At 36.6% G+C, this 18,627-nt stretch overlaps 2 protein-coding genes across 2 annotated transcripts in view; both read right to left on the bottom strand.

Annotated features, from left to right (window-relative positions):
• The window catches only part of LOC149075949 (A disintegrin and metalloproteinase with thrombospondin motifs like), a 200,404-nt gene that overhangs the window by 109,208 nt on the left and 72,569 nt on the right, over positions 1-18,627 (bottom strand). The window lies entirely within an intron of this gene.
• LOC149075954 (serpin B6-like) lies at positions 15,260-17,966 on the bottom strand. Its single transcript, XM_089243473.1, has 2 exons — positions 17,080-17,966; positions 15,260-15,946 (listed from the first exon to the last, which is right to left on the bottom strand). Exons 1-2 carry the CDS (start codon positions 17,797-17,799, stop codon positions 15,395-15,397), a joined length of 1,272 nt encoding a protein of 423 aa, XP_089099599.1. The 5' UTR covers positions 17,800-17,966; the 3' UTR covers positions 15,260-15,394.

Genomic DNA, 18,627 nt, shown 5'->3' with positions numbered 1-18,627 from the left:
TATGCTACTCGATTTTTCGCGTTCTGAAAAGTGACACAGCAGAAAACTCGCATTGTATGTATTGTAAAATATGGTACTAGTATCACGATGCGTGGACATATTTGTTTTCTTAAGACAGTATGTGGTATCGGTTTCTTAATCCGAAGGGTTAATGACTTATTGTCTCTCGTTTTATGTTGGAAGAAATAAATTTACATTTAAAAATTGTATTTCGTAAATTACCCTACAAGAAATTGTAATTTTCTGATAATAACCGCAGTGTCGAAACATTGAACGTTGAGTTACTGGACACGCCCCCGCTTCACATCTTTTAAGCTGGTGTTACACTATAAAAGTTTCATAAAATTTCATTTATAAAAATTGGAAAATGTAACCAATATGCATTGCTAGCTGTTACATTCGAGCAAACTTAACTAATCCGCCTATTAGTTGCATTTTTCAAGTTTTATAAACCAACTTTTATCAAACTTTTATAGTGCAATGCCGGCCTTAGGGTGGTATTAGTCCGGGATTACACTATATAAAATTTCTGTAAAAGTGCTTTTATAAAACTTGAAAAATACAACCAACAAGCCGATCGGATACATTCGAGCAAATACAACCAATCAGTTTATTCCTTGCATTTTTCAAGTTTTATAAATAAAGTTTGATCAAACTTTTATAGTGTAATTCCGGCCTTACACTATAAAAGTTTTCTAAAACAGAAAAATTCTTTTATAAAATTTGAAAAATTCAACCAGTAAGATCATGGGTTGTATTTGCTCGAATATAACCTATGAGCTTAATTGGCTGGATACTAGGCCCATCCACACATGGCCTGACGGCATCATGTCCAGGGGGACGGGGAGGGGGGTATATTATGAAATATGTCACTCTGATTTTGAAAAGTAAGTCTTACGTAAAAATGTATATAAATATAAGCTGCTACACATCTCTCCAGTTGGTACGGGGCCTTGCAGAACATGATTTCACCTGGAGCCCAACATGACAAAAGAGGCAAGTCTGTGGTCTGACCTTTTAAAATTTCTGTTCACAATAAAGTTATTGATTAAAAAGCAATTCGATAAGTGGGAAAGACCTCGCTCCCGAATTAGGGGGGGCACGAGAGTATAATGTAGTCGTAGGGAGGCCTATTGCGGCGGGGAAGTCTAAACACTTATTTAACATATGGGGAAGAGGCATAGGCGGTGATAGACGTGAAAGCATTGGTGGGGGGGCACAATGATGATTATTGATGGGGGAATGATGATGATGATGTCAATTCATATATACGCATTTACATTAGATCAGTAGGCTTCACCTTTGACGCTGGGGAAGCCCCCCCCCCCCTCCCCGTAACAGTAATTTTAATTTTATCCGATTTTCCGCTCATCTATTCGAATTTCTTGCAAAAAGGAGTTCAGTGCGGGCTTTATATTTTTTCAGTTTTTAGCACGTGCTTTCGTCTGTTAGTACCAGGGCTGTATGACAAAAATTGTTTCGTGACACGCCGGAGTCGGTACAAGGTGACGTCACGAGTGACGCCATTCCCCTGCAGAACAGAGTGAGTCCTCTCTGCTACATTGTTAATTACGGTAGTTTGCACCGCCCATTATACTGAATTATTTCCGAAATTATCTTCGTAATTATTGTCATTAGTACCTATATATTTATTGGCTGACTAGTTCAATATTTTAAAAATTTAAAATAGGAAATTTTGCATTTGCTTATGAAGTAACTTCCACTGAGAATATATCGCTCGGATCCATTTCAGTTGACTTACGTTAGCCAACCTTTATTGGGTTGATTTAAATTCAACTCGAGAGACATTTAATTTCAATTATCTTTTCAATTTTCTAATATTTTTTGTAATTGGTTTTTTGCTTTCATTTGAATTAGGTGTGGCTTTTAGAAACCTTGGATTTCGTTATTACCAATACAACTGCAACATAAAAACATAGGAAGACAATGTAAAAAACATACTAGTATAAAATATTTGTTATTATTTTGATTGCTAATAGCAGAAGACACATTATTACTTACCATTTATTTTTTGTGGTTTTATCAATTTTTAGCTTAAAGATTACGGAAAGATTATGAAAATACCACACGTGCCAACCTTTGACACTTAAACAACACCAAGAACGAGAGATCCCTCACTTGAAAACACTAAAATGTATAAAATCAGCACGTTTCGTGTGCCGATGTTGTCAGATTAAAAAAAAGTGTTTGAGCAGTGACGTCATGCAGTACTTCTGAGACAAAAAACATGGATGACTGTGATTAGCTGATCCACTGCGATTCGAAATTTTATATTCATTATTGACAATCATTGGATTTAGATTATTGACAATCATTGGATTTAGATTATTGACAATCATTGGATTTAGATTATTGACAATCATTCGATTAACTGACGATTACTATATTCTTTATGAGAATGCCATCATATGATGCCATCATCGTATAATCTTGCTTATGATTTTGATTGCCCATCGGCGTTTGTTGTTTCGATTTTAATTATCTGTTATATGATCTCAGATTGACGATCATTTTTACATATATATTATTTTTTTGTTGCCATTGTCCGAGGCGACAATGTTTTGTTGTTTATAATAAAACTTTCCGGATACACCCATCCTTCGGGAACGCTTCGATATCTCTCTGAGATGGGAAGCGGGTTGTGTCTGGTCTTCAAAGGTCAAAGTACTTCCGAGACCACACCCACTGAGCAAAAGTGACAAGCACGACTTCAAAGAGTTTAAACAGCCCATACTGTATAACCCTGAGCTACGCTAGGTAAATTACCGGAAAAAAGTAGGGTATTCATATGTAATGATGAAATCGAACTCACAAGCATTTATACAAATACAAATACAACGCCACAACAGGCAAAATGCCCAACGAGGTGGCTGAGAAAAAGATGCCCTTAAAAATATGGATGTCATAGATTTCAAAAATACAGCAACCCAATTAAAAATGCAATTAATAAAAATTATAAACAACTAGCTATAATACCCGGCGTTGCCCGGGGTTTTCTTCAATGCCGCTTTTTGGATCATGCGATATCTCCCCCTTTTTTGAGGGACATGCAAACCGTGTCTAAGTTAACCAATATGGCGACTTCCAGCGCGACTCATGAAAGAAACAAATCTAGATTTAAAGAAACGTAGAAATGAATATATATTTTTTCCCCCTTTTCTAAGGGTGCTAAGTATTTCGATCCCCCCCCACTTTTGACCTTCAAGTTATCCTTCTGCCTGTTTCAGCTTCCAAAAATGCTTAGTTAAAGCTATGGAATTTCTTCAATGTACTTTACGGGCCCATAATTAATTTTAAATATCCTAACCCCCATGAATTTATGCACTTGAATATTAAAAGACAATACGGAGGCTTTAATTTTCATGCTTGAGAAGACATAAATAAAAAGTTGAAATCAATGTTATTGCACGAATATCCAACTCGAAAGTAGGTCCGGGGCTAATTACTTCATATTTAATCTCCTGGGCTTCGTATAACTCTAAGATCAGAAACTCAATATTTCAAAATCGAGTATTTAATAAAATTTTTAAAATTATTGATGTGACAGAAACCCCCACCAAATTTCCGCATTTCTACATTAAAATCGGCAATTTTAACACTGATTTCTATGAGGATCATCCTTTTCCTGACCCTCAAAGCGATGCTGATAATGATTACGACGTCATTCAAAAAGCCTCATTACTGGGAGTATTGAAAATGCGGCAAACCATTATAAAGGCATAAACTATTATACATAACTGGCAGCATTAAAGAAGTGACAAACCATTGTAAAGACATAAACACGTCTGAAACTCATCACTAGGGAACCACGGTAACCAAAGTAAACGTTCGGAAAGTGATTGTTGAGGCCCAAAAACCATTGTTGCCCGACAGTTTTTTGCCCATTTGGGGCATTTGCCCTGGTCTGACGAAATTTTAAAGTAGCCTATCGTTCAAGTCGGGTCCCATTTGGAATATATGCAAAATTTGGCGACGATCGGTCTAAAATTGTAGATTTGTATAGAGAACATACACACACACACACACACAGACACACAGAAAATCAATTTTATATATATATATAGATAGATAGATATATACACGTGATAAAATATTATGCAACGCCTAAAGTATTATTGAAATAAAATATACCGGCCAAATTAAGATTTGAATTGATTTTTCTGTAATTTCCTGTCCTGGTCCTTTAGTGTTGAGATACCAATCATAAAATTCATGAAAAAAAAAATTTTCTTGTATGTTTTCTGGACTTCCCCATTCCATAGAAACAACATTAAAATTTAAAAAAAAAATTAAATTTTATTCTTCCTTAAATATCGGTGATTTAAAAAACTGAATTCATGGCATAAGTGCTGAAATGAATGAAATTTTTGTCTTGTAAATTAAGTTTGGAATCTCTCACGCATTCAGGGAAAAAAAATCAAGTGCTTTCATGTAAGAAAAACATATTTTTTTAAAATCGGTAAAAAACCGATGGGAACATTGGCCATTAAAACGTTAAAACAAGAGCGTGTTCGTATATTAATAAGGAACGTAATACTTCATATTAAATTCAAATGTCAATCATTGAATTTTCGTAATACCACAATTACTATGAAGAAGAAAAATATCTGAAACTATAAACATTGAATATTAGAGCACCATCTGTTGAGCAGATTCTCAACTATTAATTGCTTCATCACGTTGGTCACAAACAGCAACCAAGACAATGCTTATACCCGAATTCGTATTAGCAGTCTTTTTATATTTTTGTATTGTATTCTTGTCTTGAGAGCAATCTCTTCCCCACCTCCCAGAGGTGAATAAATTCTCTGATGGCCTTCATACAAGACTTGGAATACCGAAGAAATACTATAGATAAGGGGTTCTCTATGTTTTTTTATTGTTGGCCAGTATTGGAAAAAAAAAAGTGCATATCTCAAAATGTAATTTATTTCGCTTGATTTCTTGAGAAAAAACATGAATTGCATTTGAAAAAAAATATATATATATATGTTAACATACCACAATATGGTAGAAAAAATACATTCAACCCTAGAACACACACATTACTATTTGATCAGTTCCTGAAGTGACACAGTAGAAATCACTAATCCTTCCCTCCCCAATAAAATGTCATACCTTTTGTAATTAAACAAGTGGCTTTCTTTTGATTTTCAGCAGATGCAAAATAATAGCAGCGAGATTCAAACGTGATTTTGAAGTGCCGAAAACAAAAAAACATCTCTTTCAAAAGTGTTTCTCATTTACTGCTCCTAAACTTATGAATTCATTTCAGTTAAAAAAACCAACTGCGAATAATACTAACCACACAAATATGAAATTTACATATATGCAGAAAGCATTAGAAATTATGATGACATGTTCTGAATTTGTTCACACGCATAAAAAAGCTAGATAAATATATAATTAACAATTTTTTTTTCATATTACTGCTTAAAATTATTTATTTATATGCGTATTAATGTTGTACCCAGAATATATATATATATACTCGCATCATCTTGTTTAAATTTCACTAAATATGGATTGTCATTTTACATTGAACTGTTATACATCATGTCTTAAATTTCTCGTTTTTTTCTATAATTATACTGCGTACTTGGCGGCTCACAATGACGGCGAAAAAATGTAATACAATTTCTTTTTGGATTCCTGGAAGGACTTAGTGTCCCTTGGAGCCACATAGTGTATATTCGGTATATGTGTATGTCTTTTTTTTTCTTTTGTATTGCTTTTCGTGTGTTATTGTCCAGTATTTGTGTAATGTGTATGTGTGTGTGTATTTGTTTACAATTAAAAAAAGATAAGGCATATATATATATATATATATAGGAACAGTGTTTGATTGAGAAATCAACTTTATAAAATACAGGGTGATTATAATTGAAGTTCCCCTACTCTGAATACAGCCAAATTTTTAGGATACCTTAATGAGACCCTGAAATAATATATCTTATTATAACACATCTTAATGCCCCGGTATGTGGGATTATTACTGCTAAAATAAGAGGCTTTTAAGGAGGCGAGATATCTCGTCAATGTCACTTATCGGGGTTAAAGAAGCACTGGTTTGGAAGCTCATCCGTCGTCAGAGTATATATTCGGTATCAAGGACATTTGTTTCATATATAAGTAGGGTTGGTAGGTGCCCTGTACTTAAAAAAAATCTCCCTGTGTCCCTAAAAAATATATGTTATGTTTTACTTTTCAGAGAAAGGTCAAATTAACAATAACTAATAGCGTGTAAAAAAAAAACAAGCTGAAATCTTTTATACCAGCGGTTTCCAATTTAATTCTCAGTGCGCTTTTTAGTATCAATTTTATAACCTTTTCTTCAATTTATTTACTGAATTTACAGATTTGTTTAATTTTCCTGGAGCTGCCGCGGAGCCCTTGTGCATACTGTGTCATAGCAGCTCCGCGAAGAACAGGTTGGGAAGCACTGTTTTATAATATTTATACATATATTTCACGCTAATGTCTGTTCAGACTAAGCAAGTTGTTGAAGACCGAGCATTTCCAGTTGCACTAAATTGTCTAAATTGATGCGCGTGATTATGCACGTATCTTCTTCTATATATATAAAATTGATTTTCTGTGTGTCTGTGTGTGTGTATGTTCTCTATACAAATCTACAATTTTAGATCGATCGTCGCCAAATTTTGCATATATACCAAATGGGACCCGACTTGAACGATAGGCTACTTTAAAATTTCGTCAGTCCAGGGCAAATGCCCCAAATGGGCAAAAAACTGTCCGGCAACAATGGTTTTTGGGCTTCAACAATCACTTTCCGAACGTTTACTTTGGTTACCGTGGTTCCCTAGCAATGCGTTTCAGACGTGTATATGTCTTTACAACGGTTTGTCACTTCTTTAATCCTGTTAGTATATGTATAACAGTTTATGCCTTTATAATGGTTTGCCACATTTTCAATATACTCTCAGTAATGAGGCTTTTTGAATAGACGTCATAATCATCATCAGCATCGCTTTGAGAGTCAGGAAAAGGGTGATCCTCATAGAAATCAGTGCTAAACGATCAGTCGATTTTACTGTAGAAATGCGGAAATTAGTGGGATTTTCCGCCCCATCAATAATTTAAAAAATTGTATTGAATTCTCGATTTTTTGAAATATTCAGTTCGCTTAGAGATATACGAAGCCCAGGAGATTAAAGGATAATTATGAAGTAATTAGCCAAACCTATACTTTTGAGTTGGATATTCGAGCAATATCATTGATTTCATTTATATCTTCTCAAGTATGAAAATTAATGTCTCCATATTGTATTTTTGATATTTATTTGAATAAATTCATGTCGGTTAGGATATTTTAAAATTAGTTATGAGCCCGTGAAGAGTGCATCGAAAAAATTCCACAGCTTTAACTAAGGATTTTTGGAAGCTGGCACAGACAGATGGATAACTTGAAGTTCAGGGGGGGGGGGGGGAGGGTAACGAAATACCTAGCGCCCCTTAAAAAAGGAAAAATATATATTCATTTCTACGTTTCTGTGTAAATCTAGATTTGTTTATTTCATGAATCGCGCAGGTCGCCATATTGGTTAACTTGGACACGGTTTGTATGTCCCTCAAGAAAAAGGGAGGAGATATCACGTGATCCAAAAATGCCTCATTGAAGAAAACCCGGGCAGCGCCGGGTATTATAGCTAGTACCATATAAAGTAAAACCTGTCTTAACGGGAAAAAACCTTGGTCCCGTGATTTCAAGGCCAAAATACATATTAAAGAACCTGGATTAAACGCGGAATCTATTTAACGCGGAAACGGAAAGTAAATTGCACGCTCTTAACAGAAAATTTTACACAAACACTTCCAAGTTTTCGCGACCAAGGGATCATACAAAATGTTTAAGGTGTTATATAGAATTTTTTTATGCAATCTTTACTTGCCAACTTAGGTTCTACATCATCCAACGCGACATTAGCTAAAACCGTTTCTGTACTTTAGCTATGATATTAATCATCCATATGTAGTTGAAAAGTTTCTTCCTGAAACTGTAACAATTTTTTTTTGTGGATAATCAGGCATCTCTTACATGAGAAATCAGTGTAAGGGTTGCATTTCCAAATGATATGCAAGACTTACAAAATTGCATGCAAGCTCCTTCCCTGACAGCAGTGCTGAAGGTTACATAAACATTGCCGACAGTCTACGAACTGGGTCTGACACGACAGCTATTGGCACTCGCATTGAACATTTTAGAGAAAAAAAAGAGGATTCACATGAGACGAATGTCGTTATTTCGGAAGAAGAACAGGGCGGGGTGAAAGTCTTATGCAGAGACGCTGTCGAAACCTTGAAAGAACTGCAGCACTTTGTTTTGCATCGTAATGACATGGTTATGTCATGATTAGTATGATTTCTGAAGCAAAACTGTTCGTTGAAAGTCAGGCAGCAAAGGTTCTGAAACTGCCTACGGAAAACTCTTATTGACAACTAGTTTCATTTAAAAAGTACTGTTTCTTTATCTTTCGTTTACTATTCGTTGATGTGAACAGTTAATGTATGCAATGTACTGTGTATACTGTAATGTTAAAGTCAATACGTATGTAATTTTAATAAATAATGACATTTTTTTAGTAAGTATAAAGAAAATAATATATGATATTTTATATTACTCACAATATTACCTAGATTATATATTATAAATTATCTATTTTTTTTTAAATTATTTACTTTATCATTAATTTGTTTTTATTTTATTTCAATTGCATACGAGATCGTTACATAATTTTACCCATTATGTCAATAGAACCTTTTATAGACTAAACGAATGAGACGTTTCTTGATGGAGAGACAGCATCGTTAATATGAGAGATTTAATTAAATGATTAAATTATATGATACATCAGAGACCCATCGGGAGCGCATTTTCTTGCATGCGTCCGGTCTCACACTTCGACATCGAATGATACTAAAATGATAGTACCGCTACATGGCAGGTGTCTTTCTGCTACGCACCTACATCTAAAGAGCAGGTGGTATTCGCTAACATTCGGCCACCCTGCTACAAGAACGTCCTCGTTCACAGATACATTATTTTGCACAGCACAATTTTTCTGGAGTATATCAACAAATACACTAATTGCAAAACTAAATTATGGAAACTATAAAGCACGATACGCAATATAAATGCCAAAATATAACAAAGTACTAAAATAAACAAACACACATAATATGAATTGAAGTCAGAAAATAATGACAGTTCTCTTATAGTTCATAGTCTTTCAAATACGACGGCAATTTTCTCGCCCTTTTAGTACGGTTCACTCTGTTTGAATCATTGTCAGGATCGCAATATTCCTCTCTCGGTGTACATGCATTTGATACATGATTATCGTTGATTTGTTTCACTTCACCATCATCGTCATTGAGCTCTGAGTCAATAACTTGATCTTCATCGTCAACAAGATGGAATAGTTTCATCTGAGATGCATGGGCTGTTGTTGTATAATTTTGTCGTCTTCCTCGCCCTTGACCACTTTGACGAAAATCAGTGATCTTATATGTGTCTGATGGCAGTATTCCAGCAACCACCATTGGACCTCGGTACTTTGCTTGTGTTTTGGTGCTTACTCCGGTCTGCTCTGGTAACCGTCGTACCACTATCACATCACCAACAGAATATTTAAAAGCAACGCTGTGATGAGCATCGTACATCTCTTTCATTTTCTCTTTTGAGTCCAGAATATTTTCTCGAGCTTGATCACGCAATTTGTTTGGTGACTCATATTCGGAAGACGTTGGCAATAATTCCGGTGGGAAGTAACCGGGTCTTTCGGGTTTGTACCCATGCAGAAGTTCAAAAGGGGACTTGCCTGTGGACTTACTGGGTGCCCAATTTATTGATCTTTGCACTTCAGGCAATACTCGATCCCAATCCCTATGCGACTCAGTTTTAACAGACGAGGTTATCATAGGTATAAGAACTCTGTTTATACGCTCGACTTGACCATTTGCTTGTGGCCTTTGACTACAGATAAGTGTATGTCTGATTCCATGCAATTTACAGTAATCTTCAAATGCTTTTGACGTGAAGCAGGTTCCTCGATCAGTTATAACACGATGGGGAGTTCCATAATCACTGATGAATTCATCAAAGTACTTGAGTACACTCTTCGTGGAGCAATTAGGACACGGTCGTAAACGAACAAATTTCGTGAAGTTATCAATAATGACCAAAAGTTCTTTGTTGCGATGACAACTGGATATCAATGGTCCTAGGAAATCCATGTGAATAATTTCAAACGGTCTTTTACCTGGGAGTATAGGGTTCAATTTCCCTTGTTTCTTTCCTGACGGTGCTTTTGTAAATGCACAGACCACACACTGTCTCACATGTTGTTTGACGTAGCTCACCATTTTTGGAAACCAAAAATGTTCTCTGATCATCTGTACTACTTTTTCTGCACCATAATGACCTGAAAAATCATGATATTTCACAGCAAGGTATTTTCTCATGGTTCGTGGCATCACAAACAACTTTCGTTGCTTGCAATTAATTTCTTCGATGCGATAAAGTATACCTTCATTCAACTCATAGTTATCAATAGTAGATTTATCATGATGAGTACGTTTAGATACTGGCTTCTTGAGAACGGAAATAATTTTCTGCAATTCTTTGTCCTGAGACTGAATAAGAGAAACTCTATCTCTTTCGTTGGAAATGTAAAATGCCTTGGGATTTACATTAAATTCGCTTGGACCGTTAGAACGAATCCCGTCATACGATGTATTTTCGCATTCTTCCACAGGTGAACGACTGAGAGCATCGACGTGCGTCATATTCTTTCCAGGACAATGTTTCACCTCATAATCAAATTCGCTAAGTTGTTCAGCCCATCTCGCAATTTGAGGCTTAATATTTCGTTGAGTGTTCAAGTATATGATAGCAGAACAGTCGGTAACAAGCGTAAATTTCAAGCCAAGTAGTAACGGTCGAAGTCGCGTCATTGACCATACAACAGCAATGAGTTCAAGACGACTGGAGTGGTACTTTTCTTCATTAGGATGAGTTCTACGACTCACACAGTACACCAGCCTTAGATTGTTGCTATTGTCCCGTTGAAGTAGCATACCTGCTAATCCAACCGCACTTGCATCAGTGTGCAATTCTGTTTTATCACGAGGATCGAATAACTTTAACACCGGTTGTGACACTAGTTTTTCTCGCAAGATCGCAAAAGCAGTTTTTTGTTCATCATTCCATTCAAATAACTGATTGTTCCTAAGTAAACGGTTAAGAGGAAATGCTATGATAGCATAACGTTCTATGAAGCGCCGAAAGAAACCAGTCAAACCCAAAAATCGTCGTAGTTCTTCTTTAGTCTTGGGAACTGGATACTCAGCTATAGCAACTAATTTCCTTGGCCCAGGCTTCAATCCCTCTCTGTTTACCACGAAACCAAGATATTCCACTTCAGGCATACAAAATTCACATTTGGATAGTTTCAATGTCACCCCAGCTGTTTGCAGTTTTTCCAGAACCTTTTTCAATTTTACCATCATGTCATCGAAATCATATGCGCCAAAAAATATATCATCAACAAAACATGTTACAGTGTTCCACAATAGATCACCCAAAGCAACAGACATCGCACGCTGAAAAACTGGAGGCCCATTTGCTATTCCAAAAAATAAACGAGTTGGCTCGAAATGCCCATCAGGTGTTGTAAACGCAGCTTTACGTGATGATTCATCATCCATTGGGATCTGGTTGAATCCTTGACATGCATCGAGAATGCAAAACATGCTAAATCCTGAAAGACGGTCAAGCAAATCATCAAGACATGGAAGGGGAAATTTATCTTTCACGGTTTGAGCATTTAACTGCCTGTAATCAATCACCATTCTGTATTCACCAGTCTTTTTGGGAACAAGTAGTACTGGACTACTGTACTCCGATATACTATCTCGTATAATTCCTTGATCTTTCATTTCAGTTGTAATTTTTCGCAGTATTTGTCTTTCATAATGTGAAGCACGGTATGGAGATCGTGCTACCGGTTTGCTTCCTGGAATTTCATTTATGTGCATCACAGCTGTATTGATGCATCCGATTTCGTCAGGTTCTTTCGCAAAACATGAACGATAATCATTAAGTAATTCGCACAGCCTATTTTTTTCTTGTTCCTTTATGACATCGCCGACTTTAATTTCTTCACAAATAATAGGTTGCCTATTGCTTGTGATTGCTTTTGCAACCATAACATCAGAAACATCAACACTGGAATCAGGCTCGCTATTCTCATCATGCCAGAATCCACGCAAAATACCTCTATTTTTCTCTATTGGTATTTGGCATACCTCCTCGACCTGAATTTTACACAATCTATCAAACTCATCGATATTAAGGAACTGTGACTTTCCTTCTTTCCGTATCAAGATTAATTCCGGTGAATCGATAACATTATTACCAATGAGTACATTTGGTCCCTCAAAAGTATCGTCTTTTACTATATAGAATGTAATACTTCTCATTACTACATTATCTATGGCGACATTCACTTCTGTAATTCCTAGAGGTTTACTAAGACCACCAATACCTCTAATAGGAGAAATAACCTCATTACGAACGTCGGCGTTTACCCTTTGAGCAAAATTTTGTTTCATCATAGATATGTCAGCACCTGTATCTACAACAGCTTCAGTTTCTACCTCATTGATTCGAACAGTTTTGTTGTGAGAAGGAATGTTTACTTTCGGCATGAACATAGCTGTGTTCACCAGAAGATTTTTTGGTTTTGTTGAACAATCTTTAGTACCATGACCCTCTTTTTTACAAGATGTACAGAACTTCACCCTTTTTGGTTTAGGACAATCTCTGGAAAAATGTCCCTTCTGGTAACAGTTATAACACGCATTATGGTCTGCAGGTTTACCAGTATCAATGTCCTTTCGCCAATGATAATCTTCTTTCTGTGGTTTGTTTTTGTTAAATTTTTCTCGAGTCAAGTTTTGAGTTGGCGGTCTAGAGCCTTTTGAATATTCATTATTATACACTTTTTTACAAGTGCTCATGACCACACTTTCATATTCATCAAGCATTTCTGTCAACTTTACCACGGTTGTGATTTTTGACCATTCATCAATGAAATGATTACGAACATCTGTATTCACACTACGTTTTAGTTGATCGGTCACGATAAGTTCTTTTAGCCCCTCGAAATCTTTTATTCCCAATCCGCTTATCCATTCCTCGAAATAATTTCTCAATTCGAAACCAAAGTCCTTCCACGTAATTTCCGAACTTTTCTTGTGGTTATTGAAAAGCTGACGGAATTGTTCAGGGCACAATTTGAATCGTCTCAACAGAAGTTTCTTAACATAGTCATATTCAGCAGCTTCCTGCTCAGGTTCTCTGGCAATGAGAGCAACAATTTCTGATGGTAATACACTAATGAGATGCGTAACCCAATGTTCTTTCGGGATGGACATGATCTTAGCTTGACGCTCAAAAGAGGTCATAAATAAGCTAATATCATTCTTCATATCAAATTTTGGGATCAATTTATGAAGATCTACTTTAAATGAACTATCATTTTCCCTCGCTAGACCCCCACCAATTGAACTTAGAGACAGTTCTAACCGTTTCTTTTCCAATTCCAATTCCATCCTTTTCATTTCCATTTCATCCTGACGCTTTCTCATCTCCATTTCATCCTGACGCTTTCTCATCTCCATTTCATCCTGACGCTTTCTCATCTCCATGTCATTTTGACGCTTCCTTTCCTCGCGCTCATCAATCTCTCGTTGTATTCTAGTTTCTATAACGGTATCGACAAGGACCCTAACAAATTCTTCCTCATAATTCTTCGAGTTTAGAATTAATAGTTTTAAATCAGCAACTTTAAAATCGGGATCAACTGTTTCCCCAAGCTCCTCGGCGAGAATTTTCAAGTCACCTTTTCTCGCTTTCGCTAAGAATGACATCTTGCAATATTAAAAGAAAATAATAATAATAAAAGAAAAGAAAATGACCAGTGCTATGGTATTATTGCTAAATAATGATACGGAATATAGCATTAAATTGACTCTGATCATGAAACGAAAATAGTTCAACTCACCACTACATGGCAACAATAAAAAAATAAATCACTTCACTGCATATACACGAAAAGAAATGAATAAAAAAAAATGAATTCACTGAAAATTAATCGAAACTCGCGCAAAATCTTGTACATCGCACTTGCGCGCTAATATAACCCTCGCATCGTCAAACGTGGAACCATATAATAATGTGTGAAATAAATTCACTGTGGATCAATCAAAGTTTGCGCAAAATTTTAAACATCACACTCGCGCACTCTCACCATCACAACACCTCGACACATCGGAAACGTCGCAGAATAATATACATCATACACGCACTAATATCTCGCACTGCATATACTAATATCGCGCACTAAATCATCACAACATCAGTCATCATCATATTTTCACCAGCAAGGATAGGAGAATCACTGGAACATCGGAAATATCGCTGAATCTTTAACCTCAACAGCCATTAGACTACTTCGGGAATCCTCGGGTGACATCGGCAATAGTCGGGAGACATCGATATCTTCGGTAACATCGGAGATCCACGGAATCTTTAACCTCAACAGCGATTAGTATACTTCGGCAATCCTCGGTAGACTTCGGATATCCTCGGGTGACATCGGAAACAGCAACCAGCGGACGTCATCGGCAATCATCAGTAGAAAAGAAGAAACTTTTTTTTTTTGTTTCGTCGTCGAGAAGACAAACTTCGCAAGCTGCCGATTATGGGCTCTAGTTCATAAACATCAACGCACGTGGGATATGCATAGCATCATCGTTATCACTATATATCTATGTCTTTGTCTATGTCTATATCTATCCCACTTCTGAATTATAGACTAAACGAATGAGACGTTTCTTGATGGAGAGACAGCATCGTTAATATGAGAGATTTAATTAAATGATTAAATTATATGATACATCAGAGACCCATCGGGAGCGCATTTTCTTGCATGCGTCCGGTCTCACACTTCGACATCGAATGATACTAAAATGATAGTACCGCTACATGGCAGGTGTCTTTCTGCTACGCACCTACATCTAAAGAGCAGGTGGTATTCGCTAACACTTTATTAAGCGGAAACCTGTGTTCAACGGAAAAAATCGCGATTCCTTGCGATTCCGTTAAAGACAGATTTTACTGTGCATTTCAAGTTAAAAGCTCTCTGAGAAATATGATTTCCGTGTTTTTATTTTTGAAAAATGGCAACCCAATTTTTATGACTATTTCTCAATGAGTTTCTTCGTTAAAAAATAACATTTTTAGCTATAAGGGGTTGTTGTTATGATTGCATGATATCCATGTTCATCACGGATTATCGAGTCTTCCCGAGAAAATAACGATCCCGTTCCGTTTGTCTATGATGTAGAAGAGGAATGGATGGTCAGCGACGAACTCGATTTCGGGGTGACGAGGGATGACCATCGTACGAGTTGTAATGGTCACTTTAGTGGCTGCAGCTGCTTCGCTGCCTTCTTCATTAACGTCTATCACAGCCTTGTGGAAAATCGAAGATACGTGGAGTCTGTCGTCATCACTTATTCCGCTCAAGTTGGCTGATCCAGTATCGAAGATATCCTTTATCCCAAGTCTTTCCAGGCCCTCTTGTAGCTCTTTTTCGTATTCGAATTTGAACTTGGGTATGACAATTCGTTTCACTTGTGTCTTCCGCAGGCTATCACGGATCCTGCAGACTATCCCTGAAGTCATTTCCAGATCGGGGTAGTGATTGCGATCCTTCGGCAATGCCAACAACATGCTGATGTCTTCGCCTTTGTACGGCATCTCGAGGAACTTGTATCCAGTGCTTGTGTCGTCGTGATAAAGAAATTTCTGCTTCTCAAGCTTCATAAGTTTGACCTGAAGATAAGTGGAATCAAAATTTACATGAGAGAAACATTAAAAGCTACGTACACCGTGTGATTCAATGAGATTCGTCTTGAACTATATGGCGTATCTCGAGAATGCAGTTTAAGCGTATGACCTAATTCAGAGATGAGTTAACGCAAGAAATGAAATTCATTTACAGAAGCTTATAAATGAGAGACAATCTTTCACAATCTGGACCCCCCCACCCCCGAAATACGTTGGCCAATTCACATCATTTTGCAGCTCTAACCAATATTCGAATCCGTAGCTGTTTAAATATTTTTTTTAGACTCGCTTTTTAGACCTTTTTTGCGTTTTTACGGAAGCTTTTGCATTACTGAGCTGAATTGTAAGGGAATAAAATCAAATGTGAAATAAATAAAAAGATAATTCAGAATGGGAATCTTTAATGGTTTGCCAAACCCCACTATTTTTGACTCTGTGTGTTGAGTGCATACTCCATTAAGACGCCATTGCAGTCAAGCACACATACCTTCCAGGGGCTGACTCTTATAACCTATGGGTCACGCTTTCTCTATCGACAAAAAATTTAACAATTTGTTTTTGTTGTACAAAACAAAAAATTCCCCCTCCGTAACAATAACATTTTTGCAAGCCGGATTCAAATATACAAATTCCTTCAATTTCTATGAATTTTTAAACTGTTTACAAATTTGTGAGACAACCCTGTAGATATATATTTTGAATTTTATTGGAGAAAAACAATTGATTTTTTCCCCTTTTGTTATCGATTAAAAAACCCATCACTAGCGGCTTTCCTTGCGCCCACCAGTGTCGCATACAGCCGTATAGTCGCCTTTGAGTAATAATTCTTCGAGAAATAAAATCCCAGTATAGCGGGGTATAAAATTGAAAATACTAGCCATCTATAGGGTGATTTTATAACAATTTCTATTGCAGAATCGTTGAGTGCATCCTTTGAATAGCATCTGTACAAATTCTGAAATCGATCCGTCTAATTAGAATGCTCTGCATAACCTCGCCTAGCATATTATGCATGAAAAGTTTTTTTCTTCCTTTTTTATTTCAAATTAATGCCTTAATCTCATCTTGATTATGCCAACAGCTTTACGAAATAAGACAAACACGAAATTATAACTCACCTTCTTCTGACCGTTGTCGTTGTTCGTATTGTAGAAAGTGCCATCGTAAGTGGAATCTTTGTTAAATGTTGTCTTCCACGTTCCCTTGAAATAGATGGCATTGACGAGGATCAACATCGTTAGGGGATCTATAGGCTGCGGAAACAAATCCTTGATCATACCACGGGTAATTTCGGCAACCCAGCTGTTGATGTCGTCCTTTGCTGCACCACCGTTGTTTGCGAAATCTAATGTTTTGACTAGAGCTTGATAATAACGCTTCATGTCATCGACGAATGAGGGTTTCACGGGATATTGATCTTGAATGAATATTCCGTCAGCTACCGTAAGGTTGTAGTCCTTGTTCTGCTCGAGGTATGAGTCCAGCATGTCCCGGAAAGAACTTTTCAGGTCTTCGTTCGACAGCTCGTGATCGGAGAGCCTCATACCTTTCGAGATCTGTGATGAGGAAGATCCCGCGGTACCGTCGTAAAGCATTGCCATTGCAGCGTATATACTGAATGGAGAAATGAAAAAGTTTCCGTGGCCCGGTATCAGCTGTCGCCCGAGATCGAATCCGAAATCGTTGATGCTCGAGCTGAGGGAAGAATTTTGCGACGGACACTGACCTTCAGCGAGAGCACATCCGATAGACGCGATGACGGCTAATAAGACAATCATCGTCCTCATTGTCGTTGATTTCTCGCCGATTGTTGAGTGTAGGCGACGTACGTCAAGCATCCTGGCTGGTCTGTGCCGTGCATAAAATTCCTACGAGATACTAATAATATAGTTCTTATAAAAATAGTAGACGTGTTTGCTCAGCTTGGTAGCCTTATTCACTATGAAACCACGTATGGCGCATTTCCGTCTCGTTTATTATAATAGCGATATCGTCCTGGCTGGATTCTACTTATGTCAATATGTACATAATTGCAAAGTACGTAACAAGTGTTGATATTATGGAGGGTGAGGGTAAGTATCATTTCATTGCTATAACCAATGACATTTACCAACCTGGATGGTGTTTATATTGACGTGATTATACCATAAAAGTTCGAATTTGCGGCTGTTGGAAATTGTTCAAAAATCTATATGAAATCAGCTGTATTTGCAAACCTTGTACAATTTATTTATTCTCAGCTGAATTGACAAATTGGATAGAGAGGCAAAAAAAAAAAAGAGCAATTTGCATACTTTTTCGAATACAATGATTTGCGTTAATCTTTTAAACTTTCAGACTCAAGTATTTTCTAATTTATAGAATGATTTCTATTGTGAAATTCGATTTAATAAAACATCTTCGCGTGATATTTCTTACCCCGGATTTCTCGAAAATTACGTGGAAATCTCGTTTTCGGAAATTAAGCATCACGTTTTAAATAAATTCATTACTTCACTGTATTACCACCTTTCACACGGGGAAAAAAAAATCATCCGTTGAAGCTTTTGAAATGAATGAGTTCTTTTCGACTCACCTTTTGTGTCACATAAACGGGTAAATAAAAATGATTAACTGAAGCTATGGGTTTTTTTTTTCTAATCACAGACGCCATAGAAAAAAAAAAT

This window comes from Pholcus phalangioides, unplaced genomic scaffold (genome assembly GCF_987345545.1).
Source record: "Pholcus phalangioides strain wild (caught in Gottingen) unplaced genomic scaffold, Ppha-v1.0 ptg000015l_1, whole genome shotgun sequence".
NCBI lineage: Eukaryota > Metazoa > Arthropoda > Arachnida > Araneae > Pholcidae > Pholcus > Pholcus phalangioides.
Note: the sequence above shows the minus strand (reverse complement) of the source record. Positions and strands in the feature narration are given on the sequence as shown.